The sequence below is a fragment of the Vanacampus margaritifer genome, chromosome 6, assembly GCF_051991255.1.
Source record: "Vanacampus margaritifer isolate UIUO_Vmar chromosome 6, RoL_Vmar_1.0, whole genome shotgun sequence".
Classification (NCBI taxonomy): domain Eukaryota; kingdom Metazoa; phylum Chordata; class Actinopteri; order Syngnathiformes; family Syngnathidae; genus Vanacampus; species Vanacampus margaritifer.
Window position 1 is genome coordinate 3593728 of NC_135437.1, and position 23994 is coordinate 3617721.

Below are 23994 nucleotides of genomic sequence, written 5' to 3' on the forward strand. Positions count from 1 at the left end.
TCTCGTTTTTTATATTTTTATTTATTTTTACATATTTACATATCCATATGTACAGTGGAACCTCAGAGTTTGAGCGTCTCGGAACTCGTACAAATCAAACTTCAACCCAAAAATCTGAGTAAAAAATGCCTCGGAGTTTGAACTCATTTTCGGAGTGCGAACACCCAAGTTAAGCAAGCTAAGCCGAACGTACCTTGAAAACGGGTAGCCGAGTTAAGCCGGGCAATGCCGAATGTGCACGTTGCGGTAGTTGAGACGATGCACTGCTCGTTTCCAGTCAGATCGTGAACACTCCCGGAGGTGCTCCATTCTCGCGAGTGCATTTAGATTTTTCCACGACAATTTTCTTCACCATGGGCCAAAGAAAGACAACAGTGCCAGTGGCAGCAAAGAAAAACATACAGTGCTACGAACCAGAGTGGCATTAAGGAGGAGATTATCGCGCCGTTGTAACTATAGTGACTACTTCTGTAAATACTGGCACGAGGACCCCCCCTTAGCTGTTCAACAACGTGCCTGACGTCAAACAACACAAGCAAGGACCGCTTAGTAGTCTAACAATATGCCCAATGTAAAATACACAAACTCAGCACTAAACTAAAGCAAGCATTACCATAGCATTTATTATCCACGGATGCCATCACACCACAACAAAAAAGGTACGGTATTTTTTAGGGGTGTTAGAAAAAAATTGATTCGTCAATATATCGCGATATTACAGCACGCAATTCTCGAATCGATTCAATATAAGGCCGAATCGAATTTTAAACATAATTTTTTTATGGAAATATTCAACAAAACGTCTTACTTAGGGTTAGGATTCACACATTAAGCATGGAAGAATGCTGTATTAATGGAACATTAAGCCTTAGTATTTTATTTCAGTGCTGTTCAAACATGAAACAGACTGCAACCTGTTAAATGCAGTGGCTCAGTTATAAGCCTGAATTTTCAGATAAATAAATAAATTTTCATACAAATCTTACAGTGTACATGTACAAGTTTACTGATTAGTATTTTCTAAATTTGAGTTTCAAAAACAAAATCACAATAATCTATTTATAGATTCGTATTGGGATTGATTGGTATTGAATCAAATCGAATCGCCAGGTACTAGACAATTCACATACCTAGTATTTTGTATTGTTTAAATACTGTACAGGGTGTTAATGTAAAAAAAACAAATATAAATTAAAATATTTTTGATTTTTTTGTTTTTGGAGCTTGGGAACGGATTAATTGCATTTACATTATTTCCTTTGGGAAAAAATGTTTTGGAGGTTGAAAAATTAGGACTTTGAACACTTTGCAGGAACGAATTATGTTCAAACTCCAAGGTACCACTATATATTTTTTTTTTTAATTTAATTTTTGAACTTATATAATTTTTTTATTTAGGGATATTTGGTCCTCTTTAATATTGAACAGGGTGTGCTCTTCTGAATTAAAAGGCAATAAGAGACGAGTAGTGTTCCCGGGAGGTTTATTCATTGATACGATGGGCAGGCAGCAAGGGAAAGCAAGCAGTTAAGCCTGGAGCCCACTGGAACAAGGTAAACAGCCCTGGCGCGCTACTGACTACTAAACTACACCACGGCTGACAACCACAGCAGGTGAAAATTCACTGAGGTAATAGGATGGAAACTTCTGCAAACAGGCCAGTCACGCAAAATGCTGGGAAGTGCTGATAGTGATAATACATTAAAACAGGAAACGTGTGTACCTGGTGATTATAAAGTAGTGATAATACAGTTTAAAACGGAGGATTATAAAGGGACTATAAAGTGATAGGCGCTTATAACCAATTAATAGGATCCTTCTTGTTTCGAATTGCAGTATCTCTGAGGTAACGTGGAATACTAAAATAAACATATTGGCAGTTGGAGAGCTCAAAAAGCCAAGCTTTCGTGCAAACCAGTGTACCGCAGTGGACGCCGCTCAGCTGATCGCTGCTGGACAGTGGCACCAACTCTGACGTGAGCTAACGAAGTGTTAGCTACGCCGGCTAGCTCACAACAGACTAACGCCGATCTTTCAGCCAACAACTCCAACTGGGCGGACTTCCCGAATGTCAAAGTGTATTTTTCTTTTACCGCAAGCCGCCAGGGCAAAGCTTCGTACTCACAGAAGCCGCTAAGGTCGCAGAATGAGTTGATTTTCGGACACCAGACACACCGCTATACGTTTGCCCACGCTGCTCGTCCAGAAAAAGCAAAGCTTATGGTTCAGGAACACGCCCAAGATGAGCGTCAATTGGTCCACACGCACCGTCGTGTCATCAAATGTCGATTTTCATTGGTCAGATTGACTTTCACTCTAATTCAAGCTCGCCACTCCACTGACACGAAAAGCTTTGCTCGGCTGATGCAACTAACTGAAAACTGTCATGTCTTCAAGCTATATTCGTGTGCGTTATGTATGTCTTTTTAATGCTACAAGTAAATTGTCCCCCCCCCCCTGTTGTATATGTTTATGAAATACATTGGGAGAATAATGCTCCACTTTAAAGTACAGGCTATAAAACACCACGCATCACGTTTCATTGATTAGAATCATCAGTCTTAGTAACTGTAGTATTCTATTGCATCACCTTTTAATTTAGACTTACTTATGCAATCTGTACATTAAAGGACACCATCTATTCTATACCATGGATGTCGCTGACATCATGTCAGTTACATTTCACCCTATGGATTCTCTCATTTTGTCATTCATTGTTATGCTTATGTTCAAGATTGGTGATTGGTTTGTTTCTTCTATGTATTTGGTGATTATTAGTATGATACAAGTTAGTAATGGTCCACACTTCACAGATATATTAACACACACAAACGCACACAAGGAAGGAAGGTCTGGGGCACTGATTTATACCATGGATGGATGAATACTGTAAATGAAAAGATGTGTTTATAACTCATTATTTCCCATGAAGGTGAGTCGCCTGACTTCCTGATTCCATGGAAAATGGATGTACAACTCAGCACATGCGTTTCTGCTCGACCATAGTTTTTGTATTTCCTATTTGTTGTATTAAACTTAGCTACAATATCAACTGCAAAGAGTACAAGAACCGGCGGGAAGTAGAAATTCCACTATGGATAATTTTTCCTGATGAGGTGTCAGGGCACTTTCATGAGGGCCTCTTCTAGGAATTGAATTCCCACTGTTATTTTGCTTAGATATTTCAAATGTTGGACAAGTAATTTGCTCGTAACCAAAACCCTGAGCTTGCCTCGAGAAAAATGTATGACTTAATTAGGGCTGGGTGATATGGCAAAAAAAATACAATAAAAATTAATTATTCTGGATATTATTATTTTAATTGAAGTAATAAACCCAACATACATTTATTACAAAATAAATCCTGGGCAAAATGTTCAGACAACAATAATGTATTCTGATTTTAAATCAGTTTTAACGTGAACTTAATCATAGCTTGTGCAAAAAATAATAATAGCTATTCATAATTTGTGCGTAGTAACTATTGTAAACATATTTTGTAAAACACCCATCCAGCATTCTGCCACTCATTACAACTCATAACGTTAGGAAATGTAACAGAAACAAAGAATAACAGGTTTCACTAATACAGACGAGGACATAAGTGTATTTATTAATATGTACATTGATTTCACGATTTTGATCATTATCAAAGATTCGATTTTTAAAATGACAAATGAATTTGATTCATTGCCCAGCCCTAACTTAAATTTATAGTTTCAAATAAATCGAACGTTAGCAGTATAACAGGTAGGTCAGGGTTTTTTTTATTCTGGTGACAGAAACATTGCTGTTCATATGGTGAAGTATCTTGAGGGAGGCGTTAAAAACGGAATCTTATGCACTCAGTTCTCATTGCTATACGTTGCCCATGGTTTGTTAGATAATACTGGATCAGTTCAAGCAAGGTCACACAGTTCAGAGCATGTGGTACCCTTTGAGATTAAAGTAGTTCCATCTGCAATGTCCTATGTTTTCCACTCAAGACAAAAGCGGCAATGCTTGTCCCAATGTGAATGAAACATGAGAAGAATTCAGTTATGACAAGATGGCAAGGGCGGAAATCAGTTTCACAGACACATGCAAAATTTTCACGTATAAAAATACAATATACAGTACATAATAACAATCACTTGTTTTATTAAATAACTTGTGGACACTTTAAGTCAATAATAGAAAGAACTCAGTTTAATTTTACTATTACATCTTCATGATGACTGTGATTTTGATGAGGACCCCAAAGGCATTTTATAGTGACACTGACCCAGTAAACTACTAACTCCATCAGCTCTCTGATGGTGGGGGGGCCGCCCGTCGCACTGCCTTGGCCAGAGCTTGCTGGATGACTGGATATATCTTATAGCATCCCTCAATGCAGGTGCGCACCGCAGCAGAGAGTGTCTCTTCAGTCATTTCTCCATCGGACTGCAGCCCAGAAACCTGGTTCAAGCTAGGGAGGAATGCCAGAGTCAGTCTTCCCTGATTGTCACCACTGGGCGAGCCGCTTCCGTTTTCCTCTGCGTACGTTGGGTCGACCACATAAGAGGCCCCATCCTGGCGGATGGCGCAGCCGAGCACTAGGTCGTACATTTCGATTCCCGCATCAGCTAGCGCGAGGGATGCGCAGGTGATGGCATGCGCTAGAACTGAGCCGCTGTTTTCAAGAACCATCACGTTGACCTCTATCTGAGAGCGGGGGTATTTATGGAGGCACAGGGCAGGCTGCAGACTTTCATGAAGCATCAAGGAGAAGTCCTTGTCCTGACTCCCTTGAATCCAGGAACCTCTCTCCGGGCAAGAGAATGGAGCAAACCGCATGTCTGTTGTCAATCTGGTTACACAAAGAACAACAATTTTTTTGAGGGCTCTATAATTTAAATAGTAACAAAAATCCTACAATTAAAATCAATGTCAATATGTTTCTGTATAACATACAGATATAAAGTAGCATAAAAATGCATTGTTGCTGACCCACATAATACTAAATAGGGGCATCCAAATGTTATGAGGAGTGTATATTTCTCCAACCAACCCATTTCAATACTATATATGCTGCTTGTCCCACATAGAGAAAACCATGCATACACGGAGAGGACATTCAATGAGCTGAAACTGGGACCCGAACGTCAGAACTGTGAGTCAAGACATCCCAAACACTATTCTAAATTGCTAACTGTGTATCATTTTGTCCCAAAAAAATTCAACAAAACAATCAAGTTTGAACTAATAAAGTTAAAATTTAACTTTTTTTTCTAAATGCATTGAATTATGAGGAAAACTATCAAATTTGACATAATTTTGGTTACTGCTGAAGATCTCAAAGTGGGGCCTAATGTCGCACATGTTTTTTTAAACATAACCTTCCAAAAAAATGGCAGCACCCAAAAACATATGCAAGGACCAAAGGATAAAACTATGGTTTCAATTAAAAGACAAATACAGAAAATTTTAATACAAATAAACTGAAGTGAGATGACATTAAGTCCATCCATTGTCCATCTTAAGAAGTTTTTTTTTAACCTCGCAAGGCAGATTGATAATTGTGATGAACTCGAGGGAGAATGATAAATAATCATTCTACGGAGTTTGTAAACTCACAAATATCGCGAGAATTCAGCTTGCTGGCAAGGTTGTTGTTTTTCCCCACCACATATAATTCATGAGCGACAGATCATAATTAAATAACAAATATCTTAGAAAAAGAAAAGAAAAAAGATTACCTTCCACACTTCATATCAGTCTCATCTTTACGCTCCGTTTCTCTGGGACCATAAACGCAGCACATCAACTTGGTGTCTCCAGCCTCCATGTACGCGGAGCCCTTAGCCTGGCTCACTAGCCCGCACCTGACAAAAACAGGCCGGACGTCCACTTGGTCCCGCTGTCGGCCGCCTGCTCGGGGACCGTGCGAGGAAAAGACCGCCGCCGGCTTACACGCGAACAAAGACGGACTTTGGGAGACCTCTGGACCGCGTACTCGTCTGGTGTCAACAGGCATGGTGATAGGGCTTTCACGGTAGAGAAGCAACTATGGGAAGGCACGGCACCACTGGAGGCACTTGAGGCAGATTGTGAATAGGTCCGGTATATAAAAACGTCCTACCTGAAACACAGACGATCAACATGTAGTTCCGTCAAATGAATTTCATGTTGAAACTTTGAAAAACCGACACAAATTCGTATATTCGTTTTCCTTATTTTTTTGTGTTATATTGTTATTTATTGTACTTTATACAGTTTTTGCAATTAGTGTTGTATCATTGCAGCTTGTTTAAACACGCAAAGTGCAGCACATCTTGTAAATAGTTGTAACTTGTTGCTCGGAATAACTGGGCGTTAGTTGTGGCCAATAGCAGCTCTTGAATATTCGTATTTGCAAGCCATTATAACACTGTAAACTTAAGGAACCCAACATTTCGGTAACCTTTGACTGGCTTGAAAAACACACCAAAAAAAAAAAAAGAGCTCTAGAACTCTGCTGATTAGCCAAAGTGATGTCCTCTGTGACAGAGTGATCCTTGCTGATTGGCAGTCAGAATGATTGGTATTTTTAACCTCTTGGGAAGAACAGGACCCCAGTTTTGTGCAAGTGAGCACATTTGGTAAATTGCCCAATAAATGTGCTTCTTTGTAAGTGAAGACTGTAAATTGTCCTTTGATGATAAACTGCTATCATTGGCATATGCAAATTTTTGCTGTGCACACGCCCGCTCATGAATGGTGGGCTGGTTTCACGCTCATTCTTGGTTGGCTGCTTCCTCGATTCACGGAGTTAAGCTACTACCAGTGGCATATGCACATTTTGCTGTGCGAATGCCCGCTCGTGATTGGTGGGCTGGTTTCACGCTCATTCCTGGTTGGCTGCGTCCTCGAGCGTCAGTTTTCAATGTTATGTTTACTAACAGCAACAAACTTCAAGTTTTTCCGTGCGAAAAAACATTCGCGAAAAATGGGAAGTCCAATTTTTACGACCTCCAACCAGGAAAAGTGCGCAGAAAACGAGGTCATGACAAAATTATTTTTTATTTTATTATTATTATTTTATTTATTATTTTTTCCTGATGGACTTTGCTTTGTTGACAACATGATACAGACAAATCTTCGAGTAGCACTAGAAGATACACCTTAAGTTATTAGAAAAAAAGTATAATACCATTGTTACCCTTGAAATGTGCATAGACACTTCGCTCACTTATTGATACAATCGTACACCCCACACTGTGGCATTTTCGCCATAGAGAAAGAAAATAAAACAATGCGATGTAGGCGCGCTTGCCGAGTGGCAATTTAAGATGGCCGCCGGTGGCTTCACTTCTCGCCACAGACGTGCGGATAAAATACGCATGCGCATAACTTTCCTTGCTTGTAGGAGGCGTAGACATAAAGGCAGAACGTTGACATCTTTGCTGTTACCTAGCGACACTCGACATGGACGGGATGCGGGAGACTAGATGCTTGATGCGGCGAAACACCAACATAGGACTCATGGACGCTTTAACATTGCCTCAAAATGCAGTCGTGGAAGGTGTCGTGCCACCGCAGCGGCAGCTGGTCGTCTACTTAAACGCTACGGCTGGTTCCCACTGCACACCGAAGTCCGGACCCGGTGAGCCACGGGAGGTAAAAGGTCTCTCTGATAGCGGCGACATCGAAAACTCGCCGTCGCCGCTGCTCCAGACCCTCGCCTCCCCCGACGTCCTGGACACCAACACAAGGCGACTCATCGGCCGCTTCCTCAGTGACTTTACCGGGCTGTCCAAGCCTACTTGGAACCAAAGCAAAGCTCTGTCTACGATGAAAAGGGTCGTGACGATGCTGGTGGACAAGCACAGGTTCCGATACAATGGTAAGCCTATTTGATTTTATATACTGTTCTTTGGATTCACTTTTTAATAGCCTCTTTAACGTGTTGCTCTTTGGTGTACTGTCCATCAAGAAAGTTATACCAACCGTTAACCGTTAGGCTGCCATGTTGTTATTGATCTATGATCACTTTTTCAATACAAAGGTGCATCTAAAAAAAACAAAAAGACTATTGTTATTTTACTGCACAAGTTCAGATAAAATGGTAAGTGTATGCTTGTATGTAAGTACTGTTCTTTGGATTGACTTTTTAAGTTGCCTACTAGTTTAACGTCTGTGACGTTTTAATAACGTCTTTCTCTGTGACGTTTTAATAACGTCTTGCTCTTTGATGTTTTAATAACGTCTTGCTCTTTGATGTTCTTTGAACGCTGCAATTTTTGTTACTTTGCTTATTTTAATCTAAAGGTGCATCTAAAAAAAGAGAGAATATTGTTCTTTTACTACATACAGCTTTTGTTTGTTTGCACAATCACAGACAGTAATCAAAAAGGACATTTTCAGGTAGGCTGCGCATAATCCTTCCTTTTATCTTATTTAGCATATTGTGTAGTCCTCCTTCAGCTAGCAGAGGGACTACAGCCCTTATCAAAATCTGATTTGTTTCAGTCATTTGCTCCATAATTAAGCCGCCAAACGGTGCAATTTTAGTAAACTGTATAACTATTGATGCATTTATATATGAGCTGGAGTTTGAAATTAAAGACAATCAGACAAAAATCACACTGTTAAGTCAGAGCCCAGAGGGTTTTATATGTACCGGGGGTAATCAATCAATAAAATGTGTAGCTAAATGAGCATGTTTTCTTATTTGAGTTTCGATTTGTCTTCAAGGCATCATCAACAAACTATCATTGGACCGAAGAGGACACGACATGACCTTCATCAGCGAGGTGGCCAAGATTCAATTTGCGGACGGGGCCACGAACTGGTGTCGCATCGCCAGCCTGGTGGCTTTCGCCGCTGTGGTGTCTCAGGAGAAGCAGCAGGCGAGCTGCGTGGAGCTGGTGGCCCATGAGGTCTCTACCTACCTGCTGTCACACCAACGCACCTGGCTGGTGCAGCACAATGCTTGGGTGAGCAACATGCCAAATGTATCCTCTGTGATTTCTGCACTCTCCAACTTATCATCCTTGTTTTTCCTCATCAGGATGGATTTGTAGAATTCTTCAAGGAAGATGACCTGGAGTCTACAGTGTGGAATGTCCTCTTAGCCTTTGTTGGTTTGGCCAGTGGCACTGCAGCGCTTCTCTGTTTGTTTATGTGAACACCATGGACTGGGGAAAAAAACAACACAGAAATATGAACAAAGGTGTTCCTTGTTCATATTTCTGTTGAAAAAGAAAAGAAAAAATAATATCTATATAAAAATTATTTGTTCTGGTGAAAATCATAACTACATATTCTAGTCAGGAATGTTTTTTTATTATTACTTTTATTTACTATTGAAATGACAGTTTCCTTATGCTGTATTTTTATTAAAATATTCTTATTGTAAAAATAAACAAAACCAATATTTTTGTAAAGGTAAATAAACAAATTAATTTTAAGTATCTTTGTGTTGTAAATTATTACGGTGTTTGTGTTCATCTCTGCACCATGTTGTTTGACCCCATAAAAAATATCACTGCTGACTTGAGGCGCCGGAACCAGACAGGCATGTGCCTACTTTTTGGCATGCCTTTGATGTATCTCTTTGTTCCTCATGTATGTTTTCACACCCTTATTATTGGTTGGTGCCTATATGAGCATAGCAACATGTAACAACTAGCAACCTTTTTAAGTAGGTATGCACCGAAATGAAAATATTTGTCCAAAACCAAAAATGAAAAAATGATTGACCGAAAACCGAAACACCGGGGGAAAAAATTATGCCAATTTTTACTATCATTGCATATATTATAAATTAAAATTAGAATATTATAAAATATTAAGCACTGTCATTTTAACCAAGCACAATATAAATTGAAATGTGCTCACACCGCAGTTACATTAAACACCAAATGAGGGTTGAGCATTTTCTGGCGGTGCGATTGCACTTTATAGTCAATGTAGTTTTCACAGGCGGTCACGGATGCGTGCGAAGAGTGGCTCACCTGTACTGCAGTACACGGCAGTTTTTCTGTCTTTTTTCGACTCGCTTAAATGTTGGACACCAAGCGACGCCCTTCTCCGGTGTGCGCAATGACCACGGGAGCTCACTCTCGCCTTCGCTGTTAAATTCAAACAGACGCTTGCTTGCAGCGTTTTTTTGTTGTTGTTGCTTGCGTCACCACAACATCCTATTTCGGCCATATTTTTTCGGCTTTAATTTTATTTCGGCCAAATGCCAAAAATGGCACACAAAAATTGCCATTTTCGCCCGAATATTCGGTACATCACAACTTTAAAGTGATGTGTATTTAATTTCTTTCCCATCATCCTTCTTTATTTCTTATCAATGTAACCAACGAACATTAAAGCTACTGAACGCAAAAAAAAAAAAAAACAATTTTGAATTGCTACTGCTACCTGCTGACGAAAAATGAAACTGCACACTCCCTTCACGTCTTCAATGCGCACATTATGTCACATCCGCAGACAGAGGGTGGGGGTGGGGGTTCAAACCCAAATCCAGTTTGAAAACTGTTGGCCAGAGGCTTGCAGGAGTACCCATTGTGAACAGCTATGGTGATGATCTACTAATTAGAAGATGTTTCAGTCATAGAAGGTCAAATAAAAAGGCTATTGTAATGATGTTTTTTGCCAAATTGTTACTGAGAGCAGCTTTAAAATATAGCTTTTATTGGTTTCAAATGGTCTGAAAATAAGTACATGATAGAGCCGAAATGCACAATTTATCACTGTGTGCATGTAATAAATTCAAAGAGGTGAAGCTGTTTAATGTTCATTTGAGTTGGTCCATTCAGAAGACCATTACAATAAACAAGTCTACCAGCATGGATAAGCTTCTCCAGGTCTGCTTGGAGTATGCGACCCTTTACTCTGGAGATGTTATTCAGATGGTAGTGACTGATTTGATATGGTCGCTAAAAGTTAAGTTAAAGACTCCAAAGGCTCTTTCCATAGACAGGTGCATGTGTGCTTAGCGTAAAAACTGGCACATCTTCATTTTCATTTTCAGTAGAAAATATCTTAGAAAGACTCAAAGTAGGTCTAAGTTGTGGCACAGGTGGCATAATGCGATTTTGGTGGATTTTGAAGTGCAGGCAGACTTTACAGCAGCCAACTTGACATCATCCGCAAGTGCAGGTCGCTTCTTACAGTTCCTTATAAATATAATATAAATATACTTTGCGTACAGCAATCTCCTGGACTACTTGCACCTCGCCTGCACTGAATTTAAAGAGAATACGATGAATCAAGTCGATTGTGTTCACTCCCACAAACTGGTGTAAAGCCCCATTTCTAACTGTGCCCGTCTACGGAAATACTAAAAAAAAGAAAACTCCACTACTACATTCAATATATTGTACTACTTAAAATCAAGTGACTCAGACTTGGACTCTGGGGCAAAAAAATGTGATCAGAACATTCCTAACTTTTACGGTTATAGTCACACCTAAAGATGAATCAGTCTTTAACTCTTTGACTGCCAAAAACGTTAAATAACGTTTAGTAAAATCCTAGGGAGGAGCGGCAAAGACGTTAAAAGACGTTCACCAAGTTTTTTTTGGAAACGGGTGGAGGAAAGCCTTGGCCAGCTGTGCTGAAAGTATCAAGCCGATCTAGTTAGTATAATGCCTATTTTTGGCCCCTAGATGGCAGCGATGACTCTTTTCTGTGGACCTTGAAAGATCAGTCAAAATGCTTAAATCGGCTGGCACCCACGGCATCCCTTTTCTGAAAACGTCTGGCAGTCAAAGAGTTAATTTACCTAGCATACATGGTTTTGGAATGTGGGGAGAAGGAAGTACCTGCAGAAAACATGCAAACACACAAGATGAGATTCAAACCCAGGATCTCTTGACTGTGGGCAGATATGCTAAACACTTGTCACGGCTTGAGAAGGGAGGACCCAGATGCAGTGAGGAAGGCGAGCCACGGCAGGGATGAGGATAACTTAGATTTAATGTATCAACAAACGAAAATACAAAATCACGCACACAGGCGGACAAGAGTATACACAAACTCACGCGCACAGGCGGATAACAAACAAACTCAAAATCACGCTCAGTGGCGGCAAAAAGGTCAGTCATGGGCAGCAGGAGAAACTCTTGTAGGAACGAGTACAGTCGGGTCGGGAGAGCGGCGTCTCGGAGTAATCACCCGACACTCCTTGCTGTGTCCATCAGGCTTTTATTCTGGTCTGATGGCATGATGGGCAGCAGGTTTGTACCAGCTGACCCAAATCATGACAATACCCCCCCCCCCCCCCCAACGACGCCCCCAGGCGGACCACCCGCCGCCGATGGGTGCGCCAAATGGAAATCCCGGACGAGGGACTGGTCCAAAATCCAGGAGCGGGGAACCCACTGGCGGTCCTCGGGTCCGTACCCCTCCCAGTCGACCAGATACTGCAACCCTCTGCCCCGCTTTCAAGAGTCCAGAATGTCCCTTACTGTGTAAACAGGCTGCCCACCCACGACCCGAGGAGGCGGCGGGGGCACGGTCGGCGGGCACAACGGACTGGCAGAGACAGGCTTGAGCAGGGACGTGTGGAACACTGGGTGCACCTTGAGTAGGGGGCATGTTGAACCGAACAGCCACCGGGTTGACCATAGCGTTGACCTCAAACGGGCCGATGAACCGCGGCCCCAGCTTCTTTGAACTCCCGGCCAACTGTAGGTCCCTAGTGGAGAGCCACACCTTCTGGCCCGGTCGGTAGAGCGGTGCCGGAACCCGGTGCCTGTCCGCGAGCCGCTTGTTGCGGTCCGAGGTGCGGCACAGGGCCTTCCTGGTGTCTTGCCAAACCCTGCGAGCCCGGCGGAGGTGGGTCTGGACTGAGGGAATGGCAACCATGCCCTCCTGGGAAGGAAACAAGGGGGGTTGATAGCCACAGGCCGCGTTGATCGGGGACACGCCTGTGGCAGAGCACTCGAGAGTGTTGTGGGCGTATTCGACCCATGGGAGGTGGGACGCCCACGAGGAAGGGTGCTGATGGCACACACATCGAAGCGCCGCCTCCAAGTCCTGGTTGGCTCGCTCCATCTGCCCATTGGATTGGGGGTGATAGCCCGACGACAGGCTAGCCGTAGCCCCCAAGGACTTGCAGAAGGCCTTCCAAACCCGGGACACGAACTGGGGCCCCGTGTCAGAGACGAGGTCCGCTGGTATCTCGTGGATCCTGAAAACGTCCTTTATCAGGATATCCGCCGTTTGTAATGAGGTGGGTAACTTGGGGAGGGCGATAGTGTGCCATCTTTGAAAATCGGTCCACCACCGTAAGGATTACCGACTTCCCGTTGGAAGGAGGTAGCCCGGTAATGAAATCCAAGGCCACATGCGACCAAGGACGGTGGGGAATGGGCAGGGGTCGGAGCTGGCCGGATGGCTTCAGGCGGGAGGGCTTATTACGGGCACACACAGTACAGGTCGTGACATAGTCCTGGATGTCCTTGCGTAGCCCGGGCCACCAAAATATCTGCGCTATCAAGGACAGCGTGCGACCCACCCCAGGGTGACATGCTACCTTCGATGCATGCCCCCACTGTAGCACCTCTTGCCGAAGGTGTGTGGGCACGAACAACTTGTCTCCAGGGCACGCGACCGGGGTCTGCGTGTCGTCCGCTGCATCCGCCACCTTCCGCTCCACTTCCCACTGGAGGACTCCCAATACTCTGTTCTCCGGGACAATAGCTTCGGGTGGAGACCCCTCGGCGGCTGGACTGTGTATGCGGGACAAGGCGTCCGGCTTGGTGTTCCGGGCTCCTGGTCGGTAGGTGATGGTGTAGTTGAATCTGGTTAGGAACAGGGCCCAGCGTGCCTGGCGGGGATTCAACCTTCGGGCGGACCGGAGGTACGCCAAGTTCTTGTGGTCCGTAAATATCTGGAAAGGTTCCGCCGCACCCTCCAGCCAGTGCCGCCACTCCTGCAACGCAAGGATAATGGCCAGCAGCTCACGGTTGCCCACGTCGTAGTTGCGCTCAGCCTGGTTGAGCCGGCGCAGGGGTGTAGCCTCTGGTCCCCCGGGGACCGTTGTGACAACACTGCCCCCACTCCTGTCTCTGAAGCATCGACCTCAACGACAAAGGGAAGAGCCTCGTTGGGGTGTGTCAACACCGGGGAACGCGAAAATAATACTTTTAATTTAACTAACGCGGCCTCAGCCAGTTGGGTCCAAACAAACGGAATCTTGGTGGATGTCAGTCTTGTTAGAGGTTCCGCTTTTAAACTGTAGTTGCGGACGAATCGACGGTAGAAATTCGCGAACCCAAGGAACCTCTGTAGGTGTTTCCGGGACGTGGGCGTTGGCCACTCAACCACGGCCTGGATCTTGGCTGCGTCGGCTCTCAACCGACCCTTCTCCACAATATATCCGAGGAACTGGACTGAGCTGGTGTGAAACGCACACTTCTCGGCTTTTACATATAGCCGGTTCTTCAGCAGCCGCTCCAGGACTAGCCGAACGTGTTGCCGATGTTCAGCTAGATCTCTCGAGAAGATCAAGATGTCGTCAAGGTACACAAAGCAGAAGTGATTGATCATGTCACGCAAGACGTCATTAATGAACCCCTGGAATACTGCGGGAGCATGTGAGAGGCCAAACGGCATAACCAAATATTCAAAATGCCCAATAGGTGTTTTAAACGCTGTCTTCCACTCATCGCCCTTCCTTATCCTAACCAGATGGTAGGCACTACGAAGGTCTAGTTTGGTGAACACCGTAGCTGAATGTAAGGGAGCAAATGCTGAGTCCATTAGCGGCAAAGGATATTTGTTTTTGATGGTTATGTCGTTCAGACCACGGAAATCGATGCACGGGCGTAGGGTCTTGTCTTTCTTTTCCACGAAGAAGAACCCCGCCCCTAGCGGCGACTTGGAAGGCCGAATCAGCCCGGCCGCCAGGGACGTGGTGATGTACTCCGTGAGGGCTTGAAGTTCCGGCTTGGCAATTTGATACAGGCGTGTACCAGGCAGCGGTGCCCCAGGAACCAGTTCTATTGCGCAGTCATAAGGTCGATGTGGGGGGAGAGACATGGCCCGGTCCTTACTAAAAACCTCCTGCAAGTCGTGGTATTCTGCCGGTACCTCATCCAGGTTAATCTCCTCTAACGTGGCTTTGGCTGGGCCACTGTGATCATCCACTGCTGACTGCAGGCAATGCGAGTGACAGAACACGCTCCATCTCTCCAACCTGGGCATGCCCCAGTTATGCCTGGCCAGCCAAGTCAGGCCCAGGACCACTGGGGCCGACCGGGACGGCATAATGAGGAACTGTATGGTTTCCACGTGGTTCCCCGATAGACGCATCTGTAGGCTCTCCGTTCGGTGTGTAATCACACCCAGGGGGCACCCGTCGAGGTCGTACATCTCCTTGGCTCTCTCGAGTTTAACCACCGGGCATTTCAGGATGTTAACCATCTTCGGGTCAATAATGCATTCGTCCGCCCCCGAATCCACCAGAGCCGTCATCCTCGCGTTCACCCCACCCCATGTCATTTCTCCTGACACTTGTAGTCTCCTTGGGTTACGTTGGGATGGGATGGTTGGGGCTGGAACAGGTGCGACGTGCCTGTGTCTCTCAGGCCGCCTCCCACACTTGGCCGCTAGGTGTCTCCACCGGTTCGTGTGCTCCGTCGCCGAGAGCCGCCCTCCTCCCAGCTGCATAGGCTCAGCGCCATCTCTGGCAGGAGAGCGTCGCCACGAAGTGTCGGGAGGCGGGGCGTCGAGGAAGCACCTCGCGGACGTGACCGACACCGGCTGAGCAGCCGTTTCCGTTGCCTCCGGTCGTCGCTCCTCCTCCCGTTCCCGCCGTCGCTCCCGCAACCGGTTATCCAACCGGATGGCCAAGCCGATGAGTTCCTCCAGAGTGGACGTCTCGTCCTATGCCGCCAGCTCGTCCTTGATCCGCGGGTTTAGTCCCCGCCGGAAAATTCCGCACAGCGCCGCTTCGTCGTAACCACTTTCAGCGGCCAACACCCGGAAGGAGATGGAGTATTCCGCCACGGATAAGTCGGCTTGCTGGAAGTCCAGTAAGCGGTTGCCCGCTTCCTTCCCTCTTACTGGGTGGTCGAAGACGTTTCGGAATTCTGTCAGGAAAGCCCGAACTGAGGCTCGGAGCTCCGGGTTGGCTTTGCTGACCGCCCTCGCCCATAATGCTGCCTGGCCGGAAAGCAAGCTCATCATAAAGGCGACTTTGGCGCCGTCGTCCGGGAAGGTGTGCGGCTGTTGGTCGAGAACCAGGCTACACTGGTGAATAAACAGGTCACACCCACCAATTTCGCCAGCGTAGCGGGGAGGATGGGGAATATTGGGTTCCCGAAGGACAAAATTGCCTGCTGATCGGGATGCGGGGAAGACTGGAGACGTTCTGGCTGGTCGTGAGTCTTCCGCAGTCGTGTATTCCGGTCTCCGCTCCATCTTCAAGGTGAGCGACCCAATCTGGGCAGTTAGTGCCGACATCGCCTCCTTTAGATCCTGGAAATATTGCTCGTGCTGGCCGAGCAAGTGTCCATGGCTGGTCAGGACCTGGCGCGGGCTGTTGGGATCTGCGGGGTCCATACTTGGTCGGGTGATTCTGTCACGGCTTGAGAAGGGAGGACCCAGATGCAGTGAGGAAGGCGAGCCACGGCAGGGATGAGGATAACTTAGATTTAATGTATCAACAAACGAAAACACAAAATCACGCACACAGGAGGACAAGAGTAAACACAAACTCACACGCACAGGCGGATAACAAACAAACTCAAAATCACGCTCGGTGGCGGCAAAAAGGTCAGTCATGGGCAGCAGGAGAAACTCTTATAGGAACGAGTACAGTCGGGTCGGGAGAGCGGCGTCTCAGAGTAATCACCCGACACTCCTTGCTGTGTCCATCAGGCTTTTATTCTGGTCTGATGGCATGATGGGCAGCAGGTGTGAATGGTGGGCTCCGCCCACCAGCTGACCCAAATCATGACAACACTAATCCAGTAGTAGGAAATATTATTATATTATTACTCTTGGAGTAACTAATGATTTTGACCCATATTTGTAAACCTGATGTATGGAAACAGTTTTATATATATATATATATTTTTTTTTTTACAGCGTATGAGAAGAAATATGTGAATAATGACAAAGATAGAATATAGATAAAAAGATAGAAGATTAAGAGAAGAAAACTGTAATACTGTAAGACTCTAAGAGTTTGACTTTTAAACACTTTTAAACACTTCATTCAAATATATCTAATCCAATCATACTGTACGCTTTATAAAATCCTGTTTACGCTACAGGATATAGATTAGATGACTAATTTGGAAAATTCATCCGTTTATCTGCATGCCGAGGACAAGGACGACTTCCTTTCTGTGCGTGTGTGTGTGTGTGTGCGCGTGCGCACGACATTTCCTCACCAGAGTGTGACTCTGTTTGCACTGTAGTGTGATCAATAGTGCTTTCTTGTTCACTATTCCAATGTCGAGGATAGGAACAAGACACTTCCAATGAAAATGCTGTAAATGTTTGTAAACATGCCTAAAAACGTAAGCAAAGCTGCAGTGCTGGTACAGATGAGTTAAAGTCATTTTAAGCCTTTGCTTCTATTAAGCAGCTTGTACTTGATTTGTCAGCGAAGTTTGTAGTGGGGTGGGTATTTGTGTTGACGTATTTGTATCAGTAGGTTACTTTTACTGAACACCATTTTGACTGTTGTTGTGGTGTGACATCTTTTTTTCCCAAGTAGATCATTATTTGTGCATATGCAATTACAATTTGCTCACAAAGTATGCACAAATTGAAGTGCAAACATGTTGATGAATCAGAGATTTGTGCCTCAAACGTGCCTACGCACGATTTAAACACAAATTTGTGTGTACGCACCGTTAGTGAATGAAGACCAATGTACGTTATCTTGAGTAGTTAGCTTTTACTACCATTGTTAATAGTGATCCAGACCTTTCTATGCATCATTTTGAGAAGTTTATCACCCTGTTTCAGCACCTCATGAAGCCTTGCCTGACGCTTGGACCTCGATTGGAATCTTCCGTCTTTCTGCTGTTACCAGTCGAGCCTGAAAGCCATTCAAATTAGATATATTAATATGGACAGTGAATGTACAGTAGTTTATATATGCTAATATGCATATTTTCTTGTAATATGTCTAATATTATTATTTTTTGTCTGAAGTTGTGAGTACACATTTTGAGCTACAGTAAACTTCAGTATAAGCAACAGTTTGGCAGATAGAGAAATGGCCTACAGCAGGGGTTCTCAAGTTCGGTCCTCGAGAGCCCCTATCCAGCCTGTTTTCCATGTTTTCCTTCTGCAGCAGAGCTGAATCCAATGATCAGCTAATCAGCAAGCTTTGCAGAAGCCTGATAACGATCTTGATCATGAATCAGGTGTGTTAGTGGAGAGAAACATGGAAAACAGGCTGGGTAGGGACTCTCGAGGACCGAACTTGAGCACCCCTGGCCTACAGTATTCTTAAAAAAAGAGGTAACATGCTTCATACCTCTCTAACTTTAAAATTAAACATGAAACAAAGAGACTTGTACGTTGTTTATTTACCCAAATAGATTATATTTGTCCTAGGACGCAATGCAAAACAGCACAGAAACTATTGAAACTAGAATCAGTGTCATGGTAATTATAAACCTTTAAACAATGTATTTGCACATTAAGTGGTTGCAACATATGCATACTGCACAAACAACAATACTCACTGCATATATTATTTTCCCTTTGTTTAAAAAAAAAAAGCACCATTATTGCAAGTTATTTTCAAATTATTTTTTGTCAGTTTCGTCATCAAATCTTCATGTATTATGTAAGTATAATACTGGCTCCTATTGGGTCAGACTGAGCAGAACAAGAGGAAATGCTATTTTAGAATTAGGTTTTGTTTTCATGAGTAGGCTGACTTTAAAGCACGCTATGACAACAGTTTATTATTGTATTTAAACTTTGTTAAGCTGCATTTAGATTTACAGTACATGCTACATTTACTGTACATTGAGTTTACTGATTGATCTTTTAGATGCCTTTTTGTGGCATCGTTCAATAAAGCTGGTTAACAAATATTTTTGAGGTGCACTTTATGTTCTCAGTAAAGGATATTAGAGGTAATCAATTTTAATAATCTGAATTAAAGTAATGTATAAAGTACACTACAATCTACTCTGCCACAGTACTCAGAAGCTGTTTGAAATTAGAGAGAGTCCTTATAACATAAGGGGTACAAGTGTCTACAAAAAAATAAAAACAAGAACAAATATTAAGCAAAGACGTGTTTCTGTAAAAGGGGTTAATTTGTGGAATAATTTTGGAACTGACCTGAAAAGATGTCAGTCACTTGCTGAATTTAAAAAACTGTTTAAAAGCAAAGTAAATATTTATTTTTACTTACATCAGAGCATGAGCTGTTAAAATTGTATGCTGTAATTTCTTTAGATGTATTGGTATGAGTGTAATGAAAATTGTATATGTGAGTATGAGGATATGATTTATAAATGTATTATGGTTTATGACTATGAATTTCATGTACATGTGTCGCTGGCAAATGTGCGTATGTTAAAGTGCACGTGTATATATGACCAGGTTTATACATTTTCTTTTGTTGAAATACATTAACCTTTTTATTGTATCAACATAAAACGAAGAAGGGGTAGGACTAGATCAATTTTTTACTTCCTCCTACCCCTTTTGAACAAATAAACTCTTCTCTTTCCTCCTATTCTTGTTTTTCTTTTTACTTCAACTTATATTTTATACTTGTAATGTGTTTTGTGTTTTGTTCATGTTTATATGTTCAATACAAAACCCATAAACAAAACAAAAAAAATAACTGTAGTATTCTATTGCATCACCTTTTAATTTAGACTTACTTATGCAATCTGTACATTAAAGGACACCATCTATTCTATACCATGGATGTCAGTTACATTTCACCCTATGGATTCTCTCATTTTGTCATTCATTGTTATGCTTATGTTCAAGATTGGTGATTGGTTTGTTTCTTCTATGTATTTGGTGATTATTAGTATGATACAAGTTAGTAATGGTCCACACTTCACAGTTACATTAACACACACAAACACACACAAGGAAGGAAGGTCTGGCACTGATTTATACCATGGATGGATGAATACTGTAAATGAAAAGATGTGTTTATAACTCATTATTTCCCATGAAGGTGAGTCGCCTGACTTCCTGATTCCATGGAAAATGGATGTACAACTCAGCACATGCGTTTCTGCTCGACCATAGTTTTTGTATTTCCTATTTGTTGTATTAAACACTTAGCTACAATATCAACTGCAAAGAGTACAAGAACCGGCGGGAAGTAGAAATTCCACTATGGATAATTTGCCCTGATGAGGTGTCAGGGCACTTTCATGAGGGCCTCTTCTAGGAATTGAATTCCCAATGTTATTTTGCTTAGATATTTCAAATGTTGGACAAGTAATTTGCTCGTAACCAAAACCCTGAGCTTGCCTCGAGAAAAATGTATGACTTAATTAGGGCTGGGTGATATGGCAAAAAAATACAATAAAAATTAATTATTCTGGATATTATTATTTTAATTGAAGTAATAAACCCAACATACATTTATTCCAAAATAAATCCTTGGCAAAATGTTCAGACAACAATAATGTATTCTGATTTTAAATCAGTTTTAACGTGAATTTAATCATAGCTTGTGCAAAAACTAATAATAGCTATTCATAATTTGTGCGTAGTAACTATTGTAAACATATTTTGTAAAACACCCATCCAGCATTCTGCCACTCATTACAACTCATAATAACGTTAGGAAATGTAACAGAAACAAAGAATAACAGGTTTCACTAATACAGACGAGGACATAAGTGTATTTATTAATATGTACATTGATTTCACGATTTTGATCATTATCAAAGATTCGATTTTTAAAATGACAAATGAATTTGATTCATTGCCCAGCCCTAACTTAAATTTATAGTTCCAAATAAATCGAACGTTAGCAGTATAACAGGTAGGTCAGGTTTTTTTTTATTCTGGTGACAGAAACATTGCTGTTCATATGGTGAAGTATCTTGAGGGAGGCGTTAAAAACGGAATCTTATGCACTCAGTTCTCATTGCTATACGTTGCCCATGGTTTGTTAGATAATACTGGATCAGTTCAAGCAAGGTCACACAGTTCAGAGCATGTGGTATCCTTTGAGATTAAAGTAGTTCCATCTGCAATGTCCTATGTTTTCCATTCAAGACAAAAGCAGCAATGCTTGTCCCAATGTGAATGAAACATGAGAATAATTCAGTTATGACAAGATGGCAGGGCGGACATCAGTTTCACAGACACATGCAAAATGTTCACGTATAAAAATACAATATACAGTACATAATAACAATCACTTGTTTTATTAAATAACTTGTGGACACTTTAAGTCAATAATAGAAAGAATTCAGTTTAATTTTACTATTACATCTTCATGATGACTGTGATGTGTTTTGTGTTTTCTTCATGTTTATATGTTCAATACAAAACCCATAAACAAAACAAAAAAAGATAATAAACAGTGAGGGATGCATGTGTATGGTATTGGGTGTGGACTATGGTACTGCATCACACTGAGAGCAAAGTGTCAAATATTTTGCTTACCTCAATCAGTTACATGAGGGAATCCAGTCTTGTTACTGTGCAGTATACTTGTACACCACTGCAAACCACGACTACAGCAATGAATACACGGTATTATTAATTTAATGCTTTCAAATGCAAAATATTTCATATAGCTCTTGGGTTACAGATTGTGCAGTGAACCGTACCTACTGTCTGTGTGTGTGTGTGTGTGTGTGTGTGTGTGTGTGTGTGTGTGTGTGTGTGTGTGTGTGTGTGTGTGTGTGAAACAGGCGTTTCTATTGACATTTCCAGCACAAGTGGGATGCAACTTTCATTCAGTATGATCTAGCTTATGAGTTGCCGGGTGTAACAGGCTGAAAAAGGTGTTTGGTTTTTAATCTAGGAATTGCACAATCTATTTCTGGTCCGTAACCAAAGACAAAAATATGAGTGGGAGATATTAGTTGTTGTTTTTCTTCTTTTTCTGGGCTGACCTTCCCAAACAAGGTCAAAAAGTGAATATTCAACAGTGAAAGTCATTGGTTTCATTGAATCTTTTCTCAAACCACGCCTCCAATTGTTGCAAAACACTTAGCTGTAGTGTTCTCTTCCACAAACAAGCGGGGCCACGTCAAGTGTGAGACTAATTCTGAAGTATTTACAGTAAATCATGAATTTAGATTGTTACAGAAATGCACCACAGAATGAAATTCACATGAAATGAACTACAGTAAATCCGCTGCCAATTAGCAATTCAACTCAATTCAACTTTATTTATAAAGCACTTTAAAACAAGCATCGCTGTATACAAAGTGCTGTACATGGAACAGAAATCAGTCATGCATAATTAATATAATAAGATAATTAAAACAAGAACAACAAAACAAACATAGTAAGTATACAAGTAAATAACATTTATATCAATAAATTAATAACAAGAAGTAGGTAAGTGAATAAATAAATAACAGAGACACCACAAAGCAATGAAACAATGCTCAGTCTCATGGTGAGCTAAAAGACAAAGAGTAAAGATGTGTTTTAAGACAGACTGGGAGATTGCCTAATATTTAGCGGAAGGTCGTTCCAAAGGGAGGACCCCCCTAAGCCTCTGCTTCGTCCTCACTACCTTCAGTTTTGTCTGGTTTGCTGACCTGAGGCACCGGGCAGATGTGTAGGGGTACAGGAGCTCAGCGACGTAAGGTGGGGCAAGACCATTTAGAGGTTTAAAAACAAATAAAACAATCTTAAAATGGACTCCAAATTGCAAGGGCAGCCAGTGAAGAAAGCTAAGGATAGGGGTTATGTAAGGCATGGATTACCGTTTCTAAGTGCTGCTGAGATAGGAGAGTCTTTACCTTAGCCAGCTGCCTAAATAAAAAAAAAAAATGGATTTGACAGCAGCACCAATTTGCCGGTCACCATTTATGAAATTAACTGCTTGTGAATTTTCTGTAAAACATAACGGTGTTGATTAAAAAACACACATCTATTTGCACCTATCCACTTTTCCTTTTTCTGTAATGCCCAAGCAAAGGTAGCATGTTAGCAAAGAAGTAGCTAGCGTCCATCACGCTGCGAAACTGCTGGGTGCATTGTGAACTGCTAAAGGTGATGTATAGAAAGGTTCACATCACGATTGTCAGAGAAGGAATTTAACAGCTGGTCAGCTGGTACCAGCTAACAGATCAACATAAGGTTCATTAAATGCTCAACGCAAAATAAATAAAAAAATGTTTGGGAAATAGCCATCTACCCCAATTCATTCATCTGTCAGATTGAAAAAAACGTTTTGGGAACATAGTTTGGCATATAGACAATTACTATTGTTGTAAATGGCGGATTCTTACCATTTGCGTGTTCATGCCGTTGATTAATAAACATACATGAGATCAGTGAATTCAGGCATTTTCTCTACATTTATTCACGAAATCGCCGGACAGGAGAAAATGGCAACCACCCGCGCACATCTTGTATCTCTCAACTGTAAAGTTCCTCCCCCCGCTTGCTGGCAATATCCCTTGTCCTCCAAAACGTTACCTCCCAAAGTCACATGACTACGCCCCCATTGGTCACTATGATGTCTCAATACATTTGCTTAGTAGGAATTTAAAGTGACAGAGAATTGTCATACAAAACTATACTGAGTAAATCAAAGCAATTTTGTCCAATTCTAAATAGTTATAACAAATCAAAACAGTTATAATTAAATTGAAAGAAATATCCTGTTTCACTATATAAATATTTTTAGGGAGCTATACATTACAACCCCCGCCACCCCAAAATAGTGAAGGTTCACTGTAAAGTGAGCCGGATCATGATTGCAGAGGAAGAGTGACTAATGGCTTGCAGATGATACAAACGCCGGCTTGCAGATGATACAAACGCCACAAATCATTGTGTCAGTAACTCTCATTAATATAGCATAGAAGTGCGAAATCT

The 23994-nt window shown here is 42.3% G+C and overlaps 3 protein-coding genes and 1 long non-coding RNA gene across 5 annotated transcripts in view; 2 read left to right on the forward strand and 2 right to left on the reverse strand.

The window, feature by feature from the left end:
* LOC144053381 (alanine--tRNA ligase, cytoplasmic-like) overlaps positions 1 to 2247 on the reverse strand; it is a 28613-nt gene extending 26366 nt beyond the window's left edge. The window contains exon 1 of the mRNA XM_077567778.1: positions 2126 to 2247. The gene's annotated coding sequence lies outside the window, so the exon portion shown is untranslated. The remainder of the gene's footprint in view (positions 1 to 2125) is intronic.
* On the forward strand, positions 1499 to 18066 carry LOC144053385 (uncharacterized). 2 transcript variants are annotated; one of them, XR_013294407.1, is made up of 3 exons: positions 1499 to 1553; positions 5070 to 5134; positions 17947 to 18066. It is a non-coding gene; the product is annotated as an uncharacterized LOC144053385 (long non-coding RNA). The 2 variants fall into 2 exon arrangements; XR_013294406.1 differs by having other exon boundaries at positions 1500 to 1613; positions 17959 to 18064.
* On the reverse strand, positions 3745 to 6098 carry exosc6 (exosome component 6). The gene is made up of 2 exons (XM_077567779.1): positions 5721 to 6098; positions 3745 to 4831 (listed from the first exon to the last, which is right to left on the reverse strand). Exons 1-2 carry the CDS (start codon positions 5996 to 5998, stop codon positions 4285 to 4287), a joined length of 825 nt encoding a protein of 274 aa, XP_077423905.1. The 5' UTR covers positions 5999 to 6098; the 3' UTR covers positions 3745 to 4284.
* Positions 7390 to 9413, forward strand: LOC144053383 (induced myeloid leukemia cell differentiation protein Mcl-1 homolog). Its single transcript, XM_077567780.1, has 3 exons — positions 7390 to 7846; positions 8698 to 8939; positions 9014 to 9413. The coding sequence occupies exons 1-3, from the start codon at positions 7429 to 7431 to the stop codon at positions 9128 to 9130; spliced, it is 777 nt and encodes a 258-aa protein (XP_077423906.1). The 5' UTR covers positions 7390 to 7428; the 3' UTR covers positions 9131 to 9413.
* Positions 18067 to 23994: the final 5928 nt, after the last annotated feature.

What these genes read in the sequence shown, in the direction of transcription:
- exosc6 (XM_077567779.1), bottom strand. Translation starts at nt 5,998, where the DNA reads ATGCCTGTTGACACCAGACGAGTACGCGGTCCAGAGGTCTCCCAAAGT. An exon ending in ACTGATATGAAGTGTGGAAG is followed by an intron (nt 4,832 to 5,720) that starts GTAATCTTTTTT and finishes TTGTGTAACCAG; the next exon opens with ATTGACAACAGACATGCGGT.
- LOC144053383 (XM_077567780.1), top strand. Translation starts at nt 7,429, where the DNA reads ATGGACGGGATGCGGGAGACTAGATGCTTGATGCGGCGAAACACCAAC. An exon ending in GCACAGGTTCCGATACAATG is followed by an intron (nt 7,847 to 8,697) that starts GTAAGCCTATTT and finishes TTTGTCTTCAAG; the next exon opens with GCATCATCAACAAACTATCA. An exon ending in TGGTGCAGCACAATGCTTGG is followed by an intron (nt 8,940 to 9,013) that starts GTGAGCAACATG and finishes TTTCCTCATCAG; the next exon opens with GATGGATTTGTAGAATTCTT.